General features: G+C 36.6%; 1 protein-coding gene across 2 annotated transcripts; it reads right to left on the bottom strand.

Annotated features, from left to right (window-relative positions):
* Positions 1-10,211: 10,211 nt before the first annotated feature.
* Positions 10,212-19,351, bottom strand: LOC101896173 (uncharacterized). Of its 2 annotated transcripts, XM_005183002.4 has the most exons (6): positions 19,043-19,351; positions 12,283-12,502; positions 12,084-12,210; positions 11,880-12,023; positions 10,516-11,817; positions 10,212-10,447 (listed from the first exon to the last, which is right to left on the bottom strand). In XM_005183002.4, exons 2-6 carry the CDS (start codon positions 12,454-12,456, stop codon positions 10,308-10,310), a joined length of 1,887 nt encoding a protein of 628 aa, XP_005183059.2. In that variant the 5' UTR covers positions 12,457-12,502; positions 19,043-19,351; the 3' UTR covers positions 10,212-10,307. The 2 variants fall into 2 exon arrangements, with proteins under 2 accessions (XP_005183059.2, XP_058977595.1); XM_059121612.1 differs by lacking the exon at positions 19,043-19,351 and having other exon boundaries at positions 12,279-12,417.
* Between the last annotated feature and the right edge of the window lie 634 nt (positions 19,352-19,985).

Genomic DNA, 19,985 nt, shown 5'->3' with positions numbered 1-19,985 from the left:
CCAGCACTATCCCGTCCCTAAATACCAAATTTAGTAGCATTTAGTACTTTTCGTACAAATCCACCGCAAAAAAGGGATACCAAATTATTTTTTCCCACTCTCTAAATGCTATATGAGAGCTTTACCCATATCTGAACCGATTTTGATAAAATTTGTTTAATATATTTCGCCGAGTATCGTTGTTACGGAGTGCAAATTACGGCTGTGGAAGAGAAATTTAACAAATCGGATGAGGAAGATATATGGTAGCTACAGCTATATCTGAACCGATTTCCCCCAAATTTGACACATTTGTTTCTTGGCTCAACTTGGTTATAAGTGCTAAACTACATCCTATTTGGACTCATATTGCACATTTGTTGGATAATAAAAAGCAAATCGGGCGAAGATATATATGGGAGCTATATCTAAATTTCGACCGATTATCTCCAATTTCAGTAGGATTCGTCCTTAGACCAAACAAATGATTTCTGCAAAATTTTATCTTGATGGGGATATAAATGCGAACCGTACAATCTATACAATATACGGACATGCATAAATCGGCTCAGAATGTGATTCTAGGCAGATCATCAAAAGTAAATATGGGTCCAACTCACTTCCTTCTCAATGTTACCAACAAATGCAAACATTTCATATGATACGATCATAAAAACATCCACGATTACAAAAATCTTGTCCAAGTAATATGATTTCGAAAATACAAATGGCATTGTGTGAACCTATTTACAATTGATCGGGAATTAGATCACAATCGTATAGTTTTTATGACTGAAACAATGCGCACTCTCTCTCTCTCTCTCTCTCTCTCTCTCTCTCTCTCTCAAATGTGTACTGCAATCGATCTAATATCCATTCCAGATGCGTGAGATTGCTATTTTCACATCGAATCCAATCACTACCCGGCTTATACAATCGCCATCAATAATAGATCACAAATATCTGCAAAAATAGATTATTTTCAAATGGCAGTGGCATCGTAATTGGAGAAAGCCATCGCATAACAAATAAATCCGCAGCGGATGAAATGGAAATTTAAAGAAAAAAGTCCTAATAACTATTTTGTTGGAGGTTGTTGCATAAACGACACGCAGCCGAATCTCAGGCAAATTAGCGCAAAATAGATAAACAAATGACGGCTCTTGAGCCGGCATAAATCCCAAAAATTGTCCGACAACAATTGTTTGCAAATTGTTCAGTTCAGTTCAATTTTTTTGGTTTTTAGTTAATGGAGTTCTATTAAAATGCAAAATACAAACAAACGCCTCGTCTCGCAGCCCTAATCCGTGTGCAGTCAAAACACGTTCACATAGCTCCACAGCCCGTGCCGCACTACAACCTCCGTTAGCATTCGAATATTATGGCCGGCCATTTGTAAAGTGTCCACTGGAAAATAAATAAAAAATAAAAGCACAGCATAGCCGAGGGTAAGTTCGAGTAGCGAGCTATTACTTAATCGCTGCTGCCGCTTTCGGCTACGTAATCAACCTGAGCAGAGCATTTTTTAAATGTCATTCGAACGTGATGGCAATGTCAAGTGCGTTGTATTCCCCCAATTGAAGGGTTGTGCCCGGTATTTTTTCAAATCTCTGATCAGAGGTTAAATCAACATCCAACAGAGATCTCTATTTAAAACTATTCGTTGTGCTGCTCGCTTATTCTTCCTTATGACCATAATTTTTCTTCGTCTTATTTTTGTCACATCTCCACAGGCGGCCTACTCGTTGCGTTGCTGTTCATCGTTTCGGCTGAACATGCGCCCTGTTTTCTTCCGAATTTTGGGTGACGATTGCCGCTGGCAGCGGTGGCGCTGCTGATTACCCAATGTACTTGGGCATTGGAATTTTTTTATCACCTTTTGACTTGGTTTTTGAGACTTACGATCATAATGTGGCCAATAAAAATAATTCTTTAGATTTACCGTCAAAGCAAATTGTTGAATAACATTGTTTTGTTTTCTTGTGAAATGATCTAAATTTCCTCTCAAATATTTGAAATTAGTAGCATATCCGTTGAGGGAGAGAGAGTGAGAGAGAGAGAGTGATAATGAACGGATAATACCGAGCCACAATGAATTATTGATTTCACACATTAACTTATTGTTAACAAGGAGCATGTCCTAGGAAAAGAATATGTTTCCTTTTTTGTCCGAAGAATACTATCCGTAATGCAGCCAATCGATATAAGGATGATTTTTTAGCTATTATCTTTTTGGGAACAAATGTTCAAATAGATCACACATGTTTCGTGTTTTGTTTCAATTTCAAATATCTTGAATTTGGCCTATAATTTAACCATGAATCGTTTTACAAACGACCAACGCAAGCAAATCATAAGAAAACAAGTTAAAAAGTATCAGTCGGTATTGCCGCCAGAGATATACCCTCAGCCTATGTTCGATTATCTATATATATTTTGACTAGTGTTAAGGTTATTCAAACGTTTGACCCTCTATGGAGCAGATCCCGAAGGAATGGCCCAATATTGCCCATTTCCTATCGGACCCAAAATATGATATAAATATTTCGACAGATGTGCCAAGTCTAAATGGAATCGGATGTTAATTTGGCGATTTATGTGCTTCATGGGTACTCAAAATTTCAATATTTTGTGAGGGAGGTAATTATTCAAAATTTTGACCATTTGTGGGGGAGGTACTTGATAGAGTGGACCGATATTGCCCATTTTCACACCTGACCTAGCACTGACGCAAATATTAGGATTTGCAAAGTTGGAGCAAATTCGGATTATCCTTTATCTTCCTGTGCAAAAAATATATTTTTTTGAAAATTTCGACCTTTTGTGGGGGAGGTACCAGAAGGAGTGGACCGATATTGCCCATCTTCGAACTCGATCTAAGTTTGACAAAAATATTACGTTGTAGCCAATTTGGACCAAATCGGATACTCCCTTCGAGAGTTATCGTGCGCATCAGCCAGCCAGACAGACGGACGGACGGACGGACGGACATCGCTAGATCGACTCCAAATGTTCTGAAACGGATTTGGTCCAAAGAGACCTAGGGTCTAAAACCGTTATTTCGACTAGGCACGTTTTGGCCGTATCAAATGATATATACCCTCTGTAGCCATATGGCTGAGGGTATAATTAATCGCGCGCTTCTTCCACTTTGTGGTTTGCACAATTGGTACGTAATTAAGCAGAATTGTCTATGCCAGAAGCATTGCAAGAGCTATCAATAAATCGAGAAAAGTCACAGATTGGTGCAGTTAATGGGCTGGTGGCGCACGCATCTCTTAATGGTTAGCGCTGCCAACAGATTTTTGCCAACAATGCCAGAGCTTGACTGGCATGACATTTGGTTTCAAAAATATTATAGAGGGGTGAGTTCATTGAACATTTATTTCAAGTTCGAAACCGGTCAATTAGCCGCCTATATCGAGCGTATTAAGGCCTTTAGACTATTTTTTGCTAAAGGTCAAATTTATACAGACAAGACCCTTCTATGGATGCATTGGTAGACAACATCAGATCACTTCTTAGTGAGATACCGTCCGAAATGTTCGAAAGATCAGGCTGAATTTGGACTAAGATTTGTGTGAAATATTCTTTTAACATCATTTAGTCAATTCAATCAATCAATTCCAATAAGGCGACCTACTCGTCTTCGAAAAACACATCATCAATCCTCATTAATCGTTTTTCAAGAATTTTACTTGATTTTTTGTAACATTTAACTATGGAATCGTCTCCAACTGAAAAATATTCAACAGTTTTTAAAATTGCTAAAATTTTTTATTTGACTCATGCCGAAACGACATAGAACAACACGACTTTTTGTGGCTGCTTGTTTTTAAAGATAACCAGCGTTGATTGCCTTTGTAGACATTTCAGCCTCTATGGAGGCACTTTAATCCCTTAAGATTTACTTAAATTTGATTTCTTTTTAAGACAATAAAACAATTTATAACACATTTCTCTAGGAATAAGATTACTGATGTTGAGTTCTGATTATCTTATCGAATTTGTGATATTTTTTTTAATGACTCAGAGGCGAAATATTCATAGTGTTTCCAGAACATAAAACAATTAAAACAAGAAAAATACAACCGAATTTGCGACGTCCTCCACCATTTGAAGGAAATTTGCACAATGTGAAAAACTTCTTTTATAAATGATTTTAAAATTGTCAAAATTCCGAAAATCGGGTAGTACTGTTATATGGGATATGTGAAATTGTGGGCCTGTATTGTCAATAATCTGCCAGTGAAGGACTATTGCGAGCTGGAAATACCAATTTTGAGACAATTCCGTAAATAAATGTGATGTGTGGTATCACATGTGATGTGATGTGGACCATCTTTCATAGGAAATTTCGCAGAAAGTGGTACCCATTACGAATCCCAAATAACAAATTTGACACAATTCCGTCGAAAAATAATTACATAAATTATTAACATAAAATTATTAAACTGACGAATGTTGTTAAGTACAGTTATATGAGGTCTATATGAAAATATGGGCCTATGTATATAGTCAAGACTAAATATAAAGTTTAAAATAATTCCGTTGAAAGTGTCGCTAAAAAGTTAAAAATACTGGATATAGTGGGCTGTACAAGGCCGTGGAACTGTCTGGCCAATTTTCAGTGATAGAGGGTAGTTTAACGATCACCAACACCAAATACCTAATGTGAAACAATTTCGGTGAAAGGTGTGACACAAATCATAAAAATATCGTATATTTGGAGTCACAGTTATAAGGGGTCACAGCAGGCCTTGTGTTAGCAAAATGTTTGTATGTGTGAAATTTGAAGAGAGTTGGATGTTTATTTCACTTTCTTTAAGCTTTTTCTTATTCAAAATCTTGAACCTCACGTGGGAGAGTTACCAGAAGAAATGGTCCGATCTCTAGCATATTTATAACAGACACTGCGTTGATGGAAATATTAAGATGTATCAAGTCTGAATGGAATCGAATGTTAATTGCGCGTTTTACGAGCTTTATGGATTATCAACATTTTGACCCGTTGTGGGGGAGGTACCAGAAGGAGTGGACCGATATATTCTAACTTCATACCTGACCTTGGGTTAATAGAAATATTGTGATGTATGTAATTGAAAGACAGTCAGATTATTTTTTAAGATTTCATTAAAATTATAATTATTCCAAATTTGGAAGCTTTGCGGGGGAGGTACTTGATGGATTGGGCCGATGTTGTTCATTTTTGCATCTGACCTATGTAATTATTAGGATTTGCAAAGTTAGAACCAAATCGGACTATCCCTTAACTCTCAGTGCAATAAAATATTTTGTTTTTTTTTTTTTTTTTTTGAAAATGTTGACTTTTTTGTGGGGGAGGATCCAGAAGGAGTGCCCATCTATGAACTTGATCTAAGCTTGATAATAATATTACGATATACCAGTTTGGACTAAATCGTATACTCCCTTCGAGAGTTATCGTGCGCTCCAGCCAGATGGACGGACGGACATCGCTAAATGGACTTCTTCATTTCGAAGTTCGGAGGAAACAACGATTTCCACAGTCGGACATACAGACAGGCTAAATAGACATAGAATTTTATGCAGATCAAGAATATATACTTTGAAAAACTTAATATATTATTATTATTATTATTATTATTATTATTATTATTATTATTATTATTATTATTATTATTATTATTAAGGTTTTTCGACCCAAAAATGTTGTCCAGAAGATTTTAGGCAAGTTTTTTACAGAAACTAGTAAAAAACATTAAGTACGGCCGGGCCAAACTTTTAATACACTCCACCTTAGGGTAAAGGAAACATTAGAAGAAATGTGGCGAAAACCATTAAAATACCGAATATCGGGAGGTACAGTTATATGGGGGCTATACCAAATCATGGACCCATACATGCAATGTTTCGCCACCGGAGCTGGAACCCATTATGACCAACAAATACCAATTTTTAGACAAATCCGTGAAAAAATGTTGCAAAAAAAAATTAAAATACAGAATATCGGGAGGTACCATTATATGGGGGCTATACCAAAACGTGGACCCATACCTGCAATGTTTTGCCACACGCACAGGGACCCATTATGACCTACAAGTACCAATTTTCAGAGAACTCCGTGAAAAAATGTGACATAAATAATCAAAATACCGAATATCGGGAGGTACCGTTACATGGGGTCTATATCAGAACGTGGACCGATATATCTCATTTTTAATACCAACCATCCTAGACACAATAAAATAGCTCTGCTAAATTCGCGATTTCAACAGACAGACAGACGGACATCGTTAAATCGACTTAGAATTTTATGCTGATTATGAATATATATATATATCTTTATGAGGTCTACGACGAATATTTAAGGATGTTACAAACGGAATGACAAAGTTAATATACCCTCCTTTCCAAGGTGGAGGGTATAAAACAAATATATGTGTGCCTGGGTGTATAAAACTTGAAATATTAAGAAAATACTACTTTTTAAAATATGAAAGGGGATGGGTGTATTACTCTGACATTCTTTTTTACACAGAAATTTTATAAGTTCGACTTCAAAGAAACTGACAGCTTTGCAATATTTACTGATTGCCGGGATGAAATGACAATTCTGTTTTCAATAATATACACACAATTAAAATATTTTGTTCAAATTTTGGTCTGTTTTATTCCTGTTTCCAATCACTGTGACCTGCATCGGTCATAAACAATGTGGAATTTTGCCGAAACAAGTATATATTTTTCTTTTGACATACTACACACCTGGGAGCTGCTATATAAACTCTGAGTGTTCTTTTAATTCCGCCGTTTCGCATTCAAGAGGATCATTAATAAATAACCCTTCCTTTTTTTGGTGGTAGAAATCATTTTATTATCGGATTTCCACGAATAAAACTTTGGTAGTTTCCAATGCTAGATTTGTCGCCAGGCAAACATAAACACATTGACATTTATTCGGTAAATGGGCGATGCCATGTCTCAATCGAGTGAGCAGTTGTCGTAATATCGTTGGTTTAATTAAACGAACCCCGTTAACACGTGTGAAATTTTGAAAGATAAGTTTGGGAAGGTTTAATAATTGGTGATTTATTTTCAATTAATTTTTTGAAGTAGGTAACGCAATTAGATTTTGCCGAAATTGTTGCCCAGTTCGATTTTTCTGGCCAAAGCTTCTACTACACACGTGACGTGCTAATGAACGTTGCCCTCATTATTATTAGCACTAATATTTTGGAATAGTAATGCCAAATAAAGAAAAAAATAAAACCCTTCTAAATTTCTAAGCAACGGTTCCCATTGCATTTTGGAAAGACCGGAAAATATGTTGCATGAAATTTCGAACTATCACTTTCAAGAGACCAGCAGCGCTTGAGTTATTCTCTTCTTTTTGTGAATTGTGTGCCATATTTTTCTAGTCCGCGATCTTTCTCGTTTCCTTCGATAATGCAATGGCCTAGTATCCAACAGAGAAGTATACAGGTACTTTAGGGTCTATTTAAACTTCGGGAATATTTAAGGTTTTTTTGCTCCCAGAACCAGCTCACTATTTGTGGGTTTCATTGCTTTATTAACTTAACACATTATTGGTATCTTTCATCGTCGTAGTTCTGTTGTTTGTTTCCTTTTGTTAGAGAACCTTTTAAATAATTTGCGTTCCACTTTATGTTGAGTATACACTTTTACCTCAAGCCATATAAAAGGGTTAACATAACTTTTTAAATTTTTCAATAATTCGACGATTTTTATGGCGAATTTTTTTTTGGCCGATTCAAATTGAAGCAATTTCTTTCACTTATTTTTCTCGAAAAAAAAAAAACAATTTGTACTTGTCAAAACATGTGGAACTTAGGGACTGCATAACGATTCGGAAGTAAACTCGAAAGAAAGACATCAATCCTATTAGTATATTTTTAATCAGTTTTTGGAATCGTTTTTATTTTTACAAGTATTCCTGACCAAGTGTAGACAAGCAATGTTTTTTTTCTATAGATATTCTATATGAGCCTGCCATTCAGAAGACACTAGTAATAATGTCAATAGTAAGTCAGTAGTTCTTATGGGAACATAGGAGGATATTGGAACCAGTGAGTCAGTACTTTAGAGTTTATTTTTTATGCCCTCCGTTTCAGAACATTTGGAGTCGATCTAGAGATGTCCGTCCGTCTTCTGTCTGCTTGGCTGGAGGAGGCAAGTATCCGAAGGGAGTATCCGATTTGATGAGATCGATTTCGGAGATGGGCAATATAGGTCCACCCTTTCTGGTACCCCCCACAAAATGTCAAGATTTTCAAAGAATATAATTTACTTTGCATATGCTAATATTGGCAACAGTGCTAGGTCAGGTGCGAAAATGGACAATTTTGGTCCTCTCCATCAACTACCCCCCTCACAAAGGTTCATAATTTGGAATAATTATAACTCTTATAAAATGTGAAGGAATAGTCCGATTATCTTCAAATTGCATTCATCACAATATTTTTATTAATCAAAGGTCTGGTGTGAAGATGGGATATATCGGACCACTTCTTCTGGTATCTCCCCCACAAAGGGTTAGAATTTTGAATAACCATGAAGCTCATAAAACGCGAATGTAAAATCCGATTGCATTTAGGCTTGGTACATCTCAATATTTCCATCAACACAAGATATGTTATAAACATGGTAGACATTGTACCATTTGTTCTGATACCTCCCCCAAATAAGGTTCAAGATTTTGATAAACAAAACGCTCAATGAAAGCGAAAAAAGCATCCAACTCTCTTCAAGTTTCACACATACAAACATTTTTTGCTAACGCAACATCTGATGTGAAGATGATATACATCTCCCTCAGCGATTCTTTACATCTAAATATTTCTCTCAACCAGAATTTATGATTGATGATATAAAATTGGATATAAATGTTCGATTTCCTTTAAAGTTTGATAATACTAATATAGAAGAAGTGGAACATTTCGATCCGCTACAACTTGTTTTATGCTATTTGGAATTGTCTTCGACAATCATTGTCAGGGATATGTTTTCTTCTGTTTTTACGTGGATATCTCAAAAACCAGAGCAGATATAAGAGAATGGAAAAATAGGTTTTGAAAGTGTATCTCAAATGGTGAAAAAAGTATGACACCAACGAGATCCTAGACATAAAAATTGACTCAACCAAACCCTCAAAAGCATTATATTTTCCAATGATCATTAATAGAATGTAGGAGGCAACCTTGTGCAATCATATATTTACAATCTATTTTTTCTTCAAATGCCCCTAAATTCCGTGTATATACACAATTCAGCAATGGAAGCCTATTTTAAATGAAGTTAAATGTGATATCGTAAATAACACCAAATTCAGTACTGGATGTTATTATTTGAAATTAGGTTGACTTGAATTAATTTTACCACGCCTATGACCAAACATCCTTAAAATTTATTAAATGATTTATTCACAAATGATTTAATCACAAAATGATAATTCGGTGTGTTGGCAACCCTAGTGGTTTTGGTCAATAATCATTGCTCCTAAAAGTATGCCATGAAAACAAGTTTATTTATTGTACATAACCCAGCAACATGTTTAATAGCAAAGTAGCAGTTGAACACTTTTTCAAGTGATTTCTAACTACACGTATTTGCCTGACACAATTCAAGATTTTAACAGCGGAGAGGCTCCAATTAAATTGCGAATTGGATACTGTTTATATCAGCAATGTCTTTTGTATTGGAGCGGGGAAATGGATAAAAAAGTAACATTTACATAACAAACATTTAATTAAAAAAATATCAAAATATCTACATTTTTATATTTATTTTTAATTTTATACCACATTTTCTTCAGCCACCGTGACATTCTCACAATTTCAACACAGTGTTCCGTGTCTGCCTTATAATTTATACTTTCGTAATTGTTTCTTGTGCCAGAATACCTACATCTTCTAATGTGTAGACTTCTAAATGTAGACTAGACCAACAAGGGCAGTTTTTTGCTCTCGAGTCCGAATTATGAGAGCTTAGTGATGTCGTCCAATTTCATTTCGAAATACTAATATATGACCTTAGACACACATTAAACTCGAACCCATTACAAATATCGCTTCGACGATATCACTTTCATCCATGAGTATTGTCATTGAAGGAATCAGAACTCCAAATTGATGGTCTTGAAATGTTTCATGAAAAAATTTCTCCGCAACGAATGACTTTTGGCAATTTGTGCCGGGTTATATTCCAAAATTAGATATTTTTTTTTTGTATACATTAAAAAATCTTTCATTTATTTCATATTTACATCTTGAAAATGTACAAAGTTCAAAAGTCTTAAATATATAATTATATTACATAAGTAGGTATATTCAATCACAATTCAGTGTACTTGGCTTTTGTAGATAACGACGGATCAATGCTTCGGCCGTCCATGAAATGGCTGCAATGAACGTCATCATGTTGAGACAATGCAAGGCAATGGCATAGTTGAAACGATCACGAATGAGACCTGCAAATATACGAATCATTAATTTCCACACGAAACATATGTATGTGTGGGTGTGCGTGACATCTTACCAACAAATGGACCAGCAGCCAAGGTGAATAGACCGGATATTAAAAGCTGTAGACCGGATGCTGCTGGCAGTCGCTTCAATGGAACACAGCTGGGTATAATTAGAGGCCAGAAAATTGTGCGTACACCCTTGAAGATCCCCGTTACGGCAAAGGTGCTGATTATGACGGGGAATGAGCGGGTACAGGCTATAACGGTGCGACCCAAAGCTATGCCAACCACTCCAATGAGGAAGAATACACGATTGTCCCATGCCACCTTCTCGGTTAGGAAGGGCATCACAAATCGTGTGGCCAGATCCATGCCGCCCAGCACTGAGGTCGAGAGAGTAATTTGGGAAATCTCCAGACCGAAATCATTCAGTATGAAGGGTGTCAATATTGAGAAGTTAAGCTCGCCAAAATTAATGATGGTCAAACCCACCACCAAATTCACAAATGTGAAATCACGTAGCAGACCCAAATCGAAGAAGGCAACGACCTTTTGTAGAAAGCTCATCTCGGAGGCACTTAATTCCGAATCTTCGGAATTCTTGTCCTGGTCAAGGTCCTTGCGATCCTCCTTCGTTGAGATGTCATCGAATGCGTGGATTTTATTTAGTTCCAGTAAAGCTCTCTCCTCGGCACAGGTACATTTCAAGGTAGCCCCTCCGTATTTGGAGTGTTGTATGCCCTGGTTCAGGGCAATATCTCTCTCCCTTTTGAAATTGTTGGGTTTCAGAACTGATTTCTGTTTGAGTTCTTCCTCTTGGCTAATCATGCGACCGAAACGATTGACTGACTCTATGTCCTTGGAGCTGGAAATTGTGCGCAAACGATGTTTGCCGGAAGCCAGAGACAATCTGGAGCCATACCATCCGTCGTTGGCTCGCGACAACATGGGTGTGCCGGGTTCAATGATTTCGAAGCCCGGCTTGTCCTCGTCATCATCCTGATAGAGGTATTGGGACGAAAATATGCCTTTTTGCTTTTTCAACTGCATCTCACAGTACTTGCACATGTGTTGGGTATTGTCCTCCAGCACAGATGCCGGTTGTGCGTCGCTGGAACTACTCGTTGGCGCATGATATCGAACCGGTTGATATATGAGGGCACACATGAAGGTATGCAACGAAAGGGCGGCAAATATGAAAACCGTTCCCTGTACACCGTACACGGACAGCAAAAAGGTGACCAAGTGCGGCAGAACAATTGGACCCACTCCCGTAATTGTCCACGAGAATCCGGCTGCTTTTCTGCGTTTGTTCTTGAAATATGTGTTGATGGCCAGTGAGGAGGCGGACACGCTGATACCCATGCCAAAACCTATAACGCAGAAGCATATCGATTTAGGCATTCCCGAGAAATGCAACGGTAGTCGTACTCACCAAAAAGTAAGGCATATGCGATCATGTAACCGAGAAAAGTCTCACAGAAAGCCGTTAAGATGATGCCCAAAAATATCAGCAGGGAGCCGGCCATGGCCACCTGGCGAAAGGTGAAGCGTCTGAACATGGGTCCATTTAAAAGGCCTAAGGATGAGCAAAACTCAATGAAGTATTTTAAAAATCTTCCAAGCAATCGCGACTTACCCGTACATGCCGACACTGCTGGATTTGTGTTGATTATGGTGGTTATTTCCGAGCTGCTGAGACCCAAGCCCACTAAACGCTCTCTAAAAATGAAACCAAATTGTTGTACGCAGGGATAAATTGAAAGCTATGCGAAAGAGAAAGCGGTATAGTTTAGTTGGAGAGAAGTCGTTGCTGAGCGGATGCGGGTCACACCTACATTCGATACTCCAGCCGCAATGCATACCAGCCATGCCCAACCGCCGTCGGGCGCTATAAAATCCTCACCCAAATCACTTTTGTCGCGCCTCTTCGGTTTCTTGTCTTTGACCTTGATCGGCACGGTGGTGGCTTGATAAACTGAAGCATAGGGATTTCTTTTCGATTTGTCCATGAACTCATAAATCTGCTACGAAATGGGTGGTAGATAAGGCGACAACCTGAAACCAAGAGAGATATACGCACATTCATTGACAAATAGCTACAATAAAATTGTTTAATGGTGGGGGACGGGCGGGTGGTGTGGTGAGTGTATTCTCCATTAGATTGCTTATACACTCCACCATTGAAAGGAGGGTATATTAGATTTGACCTTCCGTTTGTAATATCTTCAAATACTCGTCGGAGAAGAAATAAGGTGTATATTTTCGTGATCAGCATATTATTATGTCTCTCGGTTTGAATCATGGTGTAGCCCCTATTACTTGACGTAGAGCTTAAAAATGTGGGATTATCGTTTACATTTTGTCTAGGATAAGCTATACTGGACCTCGTTTTCCTATAGACCCTATATATAACCTTACTTCAAGATAATGGTATTCGGATGATATTTGACCCGTTTTTCAATGGAATTATTTAAAATTTGGTATTGAAAGTTTGTGGGTTTTGTCCACTGTGGTATAAAGTTGTCTATGGTCCACGGTTTCCTATTGCTCGCATATAACGGTACATTCGGATATTGGGAATTTGTGCTACTTTAGCCACATTTTTTATGGGATTTGTTAAATTTCGATAATTGTAAATATTCCAACCGATGGCACTGACATTAGTAGTTCGAATATCTAATATCGATGCCTTTATTTTTATAAATGTTTACCTCATGATTGAGGGTATTAAATGTTCGGTCCGGCCAAATGTTAACGTTTTTTTATTGTTTCCTAAATTGTTGTTGTTTATTAGACTCCAATTGCTATGGTTGGCATGTCAGATATGTTCCCTGTGACTGCTAATCTTTTTCGTGTACGTATTGGGAATTATAGCGCTAATCTTTCGGTTGTTGTCACACGGTATAATTTGTAGAACGTGATGATATTTGATTTTGGGGTTTCTCTTAAAAGAGCTAATAGAAGAACGATTTTTTACGAGGGATGTGCTTTTATTTATATGTTATGATTTGTTGAGAAGTGAGTAACGTTCTCTTTTAGAAACGTCACATCAGAAGGTTGAAAAAGCCTTCGACGAAAATTAGAATTAAACATTTATTAAAAATTACTTTGTTTTTATAAAAAAAATGCCGTTTTCATCTGTTTTGGCCACATATATTTGAATTAATTACTTTAGAAAATATTTTTTTAACAACTTGCCTATTTTTATAACCTTAGCTTTACGGCTACGGAGGGTATATATCGTTAGTATCTTTGGACGACATCCATTTCAAGGTGTTAGATACTATCGCGCCATGTGCGTCCGTTTATTTGGCCGACTGGTACACATGATAAAGCCCTATTTTTATCAGACTTTAATCGGGATCAAAGCAGTGCAATATCGGTAAATACTTTTCGGTTGGGGACGTAATATAGAGATTGGACCTACATATTTCAACTTTTCATTAGATCAAATTTTAGTCCAAAGAGACATTTGTTAAAAGGTCGTTATTCCGATAAGGTACACATTGGCGGACTGAGGGTTTAAAAACGTATCTATAGTAGGAAACGAAGGTATTTAACTGACATATGTGCCTGATTTAAAATAGGTATGAAATTGGACTACTCCATATTATACGACCCTCACAAAGGGTCAACATTTTGAATGATTAATTTTTCATACACATTCTAATATTAGTTAAATTAAATTAAATGGCATGACTCCCGGTATCTTCCGCCGTAAAATTTAGAAATTTTGAGGAATCTGAATCTCACATAAGACGAAGGAAGTATGTATGTAAAAAGCTTAGATTGAATTGGAGGATGAAATATATATTTGTCAACATTGATCAGGTTTCACTTTTTTGATGTTTTTTATACTCTCAGCCATACAGATACAAAGGGTATTTATCATTTGATACGGGAAATATGGTCTCACCGAAATGACATTTTTAGACCATTGGTCTCTTTCGACCAAGTCCGTTTCAGGAAATAGGGATGCCCGTCTGGCTGGTGCGCACGATAACTTTCGCAGGAAGTATCCGATGATTTGATCACAACTTCAAACATTGCAATATTATTGTTAAACTAAGATCGAAGTTTGGAGATCTCTATGACTCATTTCCATGGCGAAATTGGACCTAATGCTTGTAGTAGGCTTAATTACAGGTCACTGTAATATTAGGACCATGACTTCAACTCTTTTTAGAGTCAGACTGAAGCTCGCGGGTAATCAAACTCCGCATGATCCATTCCTTTTGGTCCCTCCCCCACAAAAAGTAAACATTTTCATAGAAAATAATTCACTGTTTAGATAACGTAAAGATCGTTCGACATTTTTGCAAATACTACAGTATATGACAAAAAATTTGGTAAGCAGGTCGTATAGTCCCCAATAACGAACTTCACACAAATTCTGACAAAATCGATTATTTGTTACGGGTAACTGCTAAATATGGTGGGAGGTATCACATAACCTACACTACGACTACCGTTTCTCATCACTCTACCGAATTCTGCTTTCAACTCAAATTATTTTTCAAACACATCACAACATCTCATTATAAGTTTCATCCAGAATCACTTTCTTAAATGCATTTATTTACATTTTATTTCTAGATTTTATTCAAATCCATAAATCCAATAAAACAACCGAAAGGTGAGTACACCTGAATTCTTAAAATAACTATCCAATCAAAACATATTTGTGGCATATTAAACATATTACCGGCAATTAAGTGAATACCTTAAAATATATTCCGCTTTAAATTAAAATGGTCTCTTCTTTTGTTCTGATTCATCGTCGTCAGCGTCTTGAATTGTCACGACCCAATAAAGTGTCAGTGCGTCATAATTGATTGTCTATCGTGGAAATAAAACCCAGCAACTTTGCAGTTGGCCATGGTTCTCAAGTTACATTGTCGCTGGAAAACAGTTTAAATCGATTGTAACAAAATGCATGTCAACAAGTTTTGGAGAGCCGGGCAGTGTTTTTTTTTTCATTCTTTCGTCTGACCACTAAAATGATGATTGGCAATATTGGTGCATTGCATTTGTGTGTCGAGAATTGAGAACACCCTAAATGGTGCCACCAATGGGTTAATTCTTTCCATTTGACCACCTTCTTTCTGTTGGTATTTGGATCATGTTATTGGAGTTTTAACAATTACAACAAACAAAAGCAGGGCCTCTACTATCGGAATATGCCGATAAGAGGACTTGGCACTTGTGGAAATTGGTATCAGTTTTGATTATTGGTATTGACAAATGATAACCCATCGCGACAACTATTGCCACCAGTATGAGCACAAGACCGACCACACACACACACACACACACGTTCACAAGAGTTGAAGTTACAGTGTGTGTCAAGTGTTGGAAGATATTTTGTTACAATGTGGCAAAAATTTCCAAATTACGACGAGTGGTGAATCACATACGTCATTAACAATTTACACATCATATGCACAATCTCGAGAATTAGAAAATTAAAATTTGAATGTCATTCAACACTATTTCAAGGAGGAGCCTGGTAAAATCGAGCATCTAAAACCTGATTGGGATCCATACCCAGTTCCATTTATCATTCCGTTTGTAGCAACTTTAAATATTCGCCCGGGGCCCCATAAAACAAATGTATTCGTGATTAGCATAAAATTCTAAGTCGATTTAGCGTTCTTCGTCTGTAGAAGTCTTCTCTTTAAAAATCATGGTTATGTTGCAGAATTATGTGTGCGAAAATTGCTTACAGATTTTGGAAGAGATGGGTCAGCTTCGTATGTAAACAAACAAAGTTTTTAAATTTGGGACAAAGAAAACCCGCACGCATATGTTGAAAAGCTGATGAACCCAAAACCAACAACTGATTGGTGCGAATTTTTTCCCAGAGACATAATTGGGCCGTTTTTCGTCGAAAATGAGCAAATGGCAGACTAGCGAAAAGCTCGCTCAAATTTTTTCAAAGAGTGAAAATCACTCGAATTCGAGCGAGTGCACTCCTGGAAGCGGAAAAGAAATTCATTTTTTCGATGTCACTCGAATAGGAGTGAGCATGATTTTCTGCTTTTTGAGTGGGAGTAAATTTTTTTCAAAATCAAGCGATCTACTCTTGCCGATCAGCAAAGAGTTGTGTTGCTATGTGCGTGTGTGTATTTTTGTAACCACCTGCTGCAAACGTAACAAAAACAATCAAATCAAAAACAATCATCGAAATAAATTTTGTACACGATCAAACGCCCTGCCTCCCTCCCTTTAAAGTACACTACTATTATTTTTCCAACAGGAGTTCTCCCAGACAAAACAAGATAGTAAAGAGTAGATTCCCTAAAAAACTCCCAGACTTTGAGTAATCCTGCTCGCGAGCAAGTTTTGCTCCCGAGTAAAAATGAGCAAATCTGAGCTCTGGCATAGAGTGGCCGTTACGTTATCGGACCTTGAAGAGGAGGATATTGGAAACTATTGGTTTTAACAGGTCGGCGCTAAGTGTCACTCAGCCGAACCTACACTCAATTTTCAGCAAAGTAAAAAAATTGGCAGATTCTATATCAGTCCACGTTTTGGTATATCTTAATATATAGGTATTTCCCCATAATCCGAATTTTTATGATTTTAGACACAATTATTTCTAATTTGGTATGAAGTTTTTGTTATAGTCCGGTCACCGAACATTTTTCTATGTAGCTCCACATTTTTCCTCTAGCCCTTCTAAAACGATATCTTGGGTTATTCGGTATTTTTAGCGATATTAGCTAAATTATCTTTCGGACTTCCGTTTAAAATTAAATATTTGTTATTGTTATTTTGATGGTCGAATATTACCCATTCTAAATTTCCCTATAGCGCCCACCTTACAGTATCTTCCGATGTTCGATATATTTATTATATTATTATTTATAAGTGCGGTTGTAAGATTTAGAAGACTTTCCAAAACAATTTTAGTTTTATTTAATTCTTTGGTTCCTCTTCTATTGAGCTTACGATCTCGTCACTTGGGTAAAAAATGTTTTTTGTCATAGAAGTTACTTTTAAAATAACTTCTGTGGAGAATATCCCAGACATAAAACAAGGGAACTGATGAGGATTGGTGGCTCTTTCCGAAACCTAGGTATTCCCTGCCTTACCCCCTGGTAAACATTACCATCGTTCTCCACTAATAAAAAAACGTTGTTTTTATAAAAACAACAATAAAGGGATAAAGCCTGACCACTTTGCAACAACAAAATACTACGGTATCCCGAACAAACAAGCCACACTGTTATATTTATTATTTTAACCACATTTAGGGTTTATGTGAAGCTCTACTCCTGTAGCATTATATGCTTGAAATTATATTATTCCAAATTGTTACACATGGAAATCACATTTGGTATATCCTGTGTGCTATTTATGGTACAGAATTTCAGATAGACTTCATGCCGTGCACCACAAAAATTTGTTGACAGTATTTGAATATCTCTAAAAGTTGGTGGTTCTGCTATAAACCAAGATGTGGAATGATGTAGCCCACCTACGGACTCGTTTCCTTTTGTGGATAGTTTGAATACAACATGTCCGCGACCATCAACAGGTTTTAAAATGATATGGAATATGGACAATATATTGATTTAGGCTTTAATATTGTCCCCCATCCCCATACATCTCTATATAATGGTTCTAAATTGCCACTATTCCTTATAAATTAAAATCACTGAAAACGAAATGACATCTGACACAGTCACAGCTATAAAGGCAGCACTCGTTTGACAAATCTTTCCGTTCTCATGGGCCTATTTTCCTTCTAAATTGAATTGCTCTCTCCCTCGATTAACGAATATTTCCTTATAATCATATATATACAAGTTATGCCCCATTCCTCCTGAAATTGTCCCACTTGACTACGCCAGTTATTTAATCCATTTTTTAATTAAGATTACACCAGTTATCAGAGTATATATTTGAATCTCTTGTTGTTGTTATTCCAATATCTACTGGCCAAGGGCATCGTTGGACTCCTTTTTTTTCATAAACATGTACTTTTCACCCTCACTGTGATGTTTGTTTCGTCAACAGTTTGTCTGCAAAGGGCAATGCCCTTTTCTTTGCTTAAAGTTGAATTTATTATCATTGTGAAATATTAAGCACTACAACGTTCTATTAACGGATTTTAAATCTTCGAAAAGTAAATTTCCACTCAAATTTAGTTTTTTTCTTGAAATATTTAAATTACGTGCATTTCTAAAGGTATTCACTTTTAATATTTACAATTCAAACTTGTTTTCATACAACCAAACATTCCCGTGACGCTGAGAACTAAGCGGCTGAGAAGGGGGAAGGACATGCAATTTGTCATTCATTATTTGCGTCCATTGTTAGAACGTCATATGTCCGCCTTCTATTTTTCTATTCTATGTCAATCACAACATTCACTATTTGTTTCGCCACTTTCTCATTTTCCACACTTGTTGAATAATTTGTTTTGGTTTGTTGTTCGCATAGCCACCGATTTTTTTTTTTTTTTTGTTGCGGTGTTTGGTCTTGAATATATCATGGGATGTTCTTCAAGTGACGTTGCAAGTTCAAGGTTTCCAACATTATTTTTGGGTGCATATGAATTTTTGATGACATCGAGAAATGTATTACCATATAAAACTATTTGTTGTTGTTAATTATTTTGTGTTATCACAGGAAATATCCGCGTATCACATGCCTTTCGAAAGGAAAATGTAATTTTTTCAACGTTTCTCGGTATTTCCCGACGATATATGGCTCTTATGTAAACCGAGGGAGGAAAATCTATGAATGAATTTGAAATTTTCTTTAATGACATTCACAGCGACGACACCAGTGCTTGCACTACACGACAGCAAAGTATCAGAAACCGTCGACGACTTGCAGTCCACCGGACATGTTGATGGGTCCAAAACTATTTACCGACTAATTCTAGTCGCATTATTCTTGGTAGCACCGATAATCGAGAGTTTTGCTGTTAATAAATGTGGCGTCTGGTGGGAATTGTAAATCGAATTTGCAAATACACGATACACACGAAGCAGAAAAGAGACAAAGTATTGAAAATTCAATCCTCTTAACCAGCCACGGTTGTTGTTTAAAGAGAAAGTGTTTTGTTTTCCCTTTTTTATGGGTTAGAGTATGGAACCTGCGCACTCAGTGCCAACTCTCAGTCATGTTGAGACAGTTAAAATGTCAACAATTTTGTTTGTGCTATTCTTTTAGAAGCGGTTTGTAATTAATTCAAACATATTTTATGGCCCAATATAGATTAACAAAATATTATGGATTTTTGATTATATATTTCAAAATCAGTTAAACCTTTTAAAAGGCCAGCACATTTTATATTTTTATTTTAATAGCATATTTTTAGGATTATGTGATTCAAAAGTTTTTAGTTTGGAACGATCAAATAACAAAATCTCCACATTATACTTATCTGTGGAGAAATGAATTCGTCGATTATACTCAATGTGGATGAGTGTATACCATAAAAGAATACCTCCGTATTCTTGCTACTATTGAATGAATTATGGAGCAAAAAAGCAGAATATTTTTTTTTCTCAGCAATCAA

The sequence above is a fragment of the Musca domestica genome, unplaced genomic scaffold (assembly GCF_030504385.1).
Source record: "Musca domestica strain aabys unplaced genomic scaffold, Musca_domestica.polishedcontigs.V.1.1 2, whole genome shotgun sequence".
Classification (NCBI taxonomy): domain Eukaryota; kingdom Metazoa; phylum Arthropoda; class Insecta; order Diptera; family Muscidae; genus Musca; species Musca domestica.
This window is presented reverse-complemented; position numbering and strand designations above follow the sequence as displayed.

Excerpts from the sequence above, each read along its gene's own strand:
- LOC101896173 (XM_005183002.4), bottom strand. The coding sequence starts at position 12,456 with ATGGACAAATCGAAAAGAAATCCCTATGCTTCAGTTTATCAAGCCACC. Across the intron at positions 12,024-12,083 it reads AGCAGTGTCGGCATGTACGG|GCCTTTTAAATGGACCCATG; the intron begins GTAAGTCGCGAT and ends GCTCATCCTTAG. Across the intron at positions 11,818-11,879 it reads CGCATATGCCTTACTTTTTG|GTTTTGGCATGGGTATCAGC; the intron begins GTGAGTACGACT and ends TCTGCGTTATAG.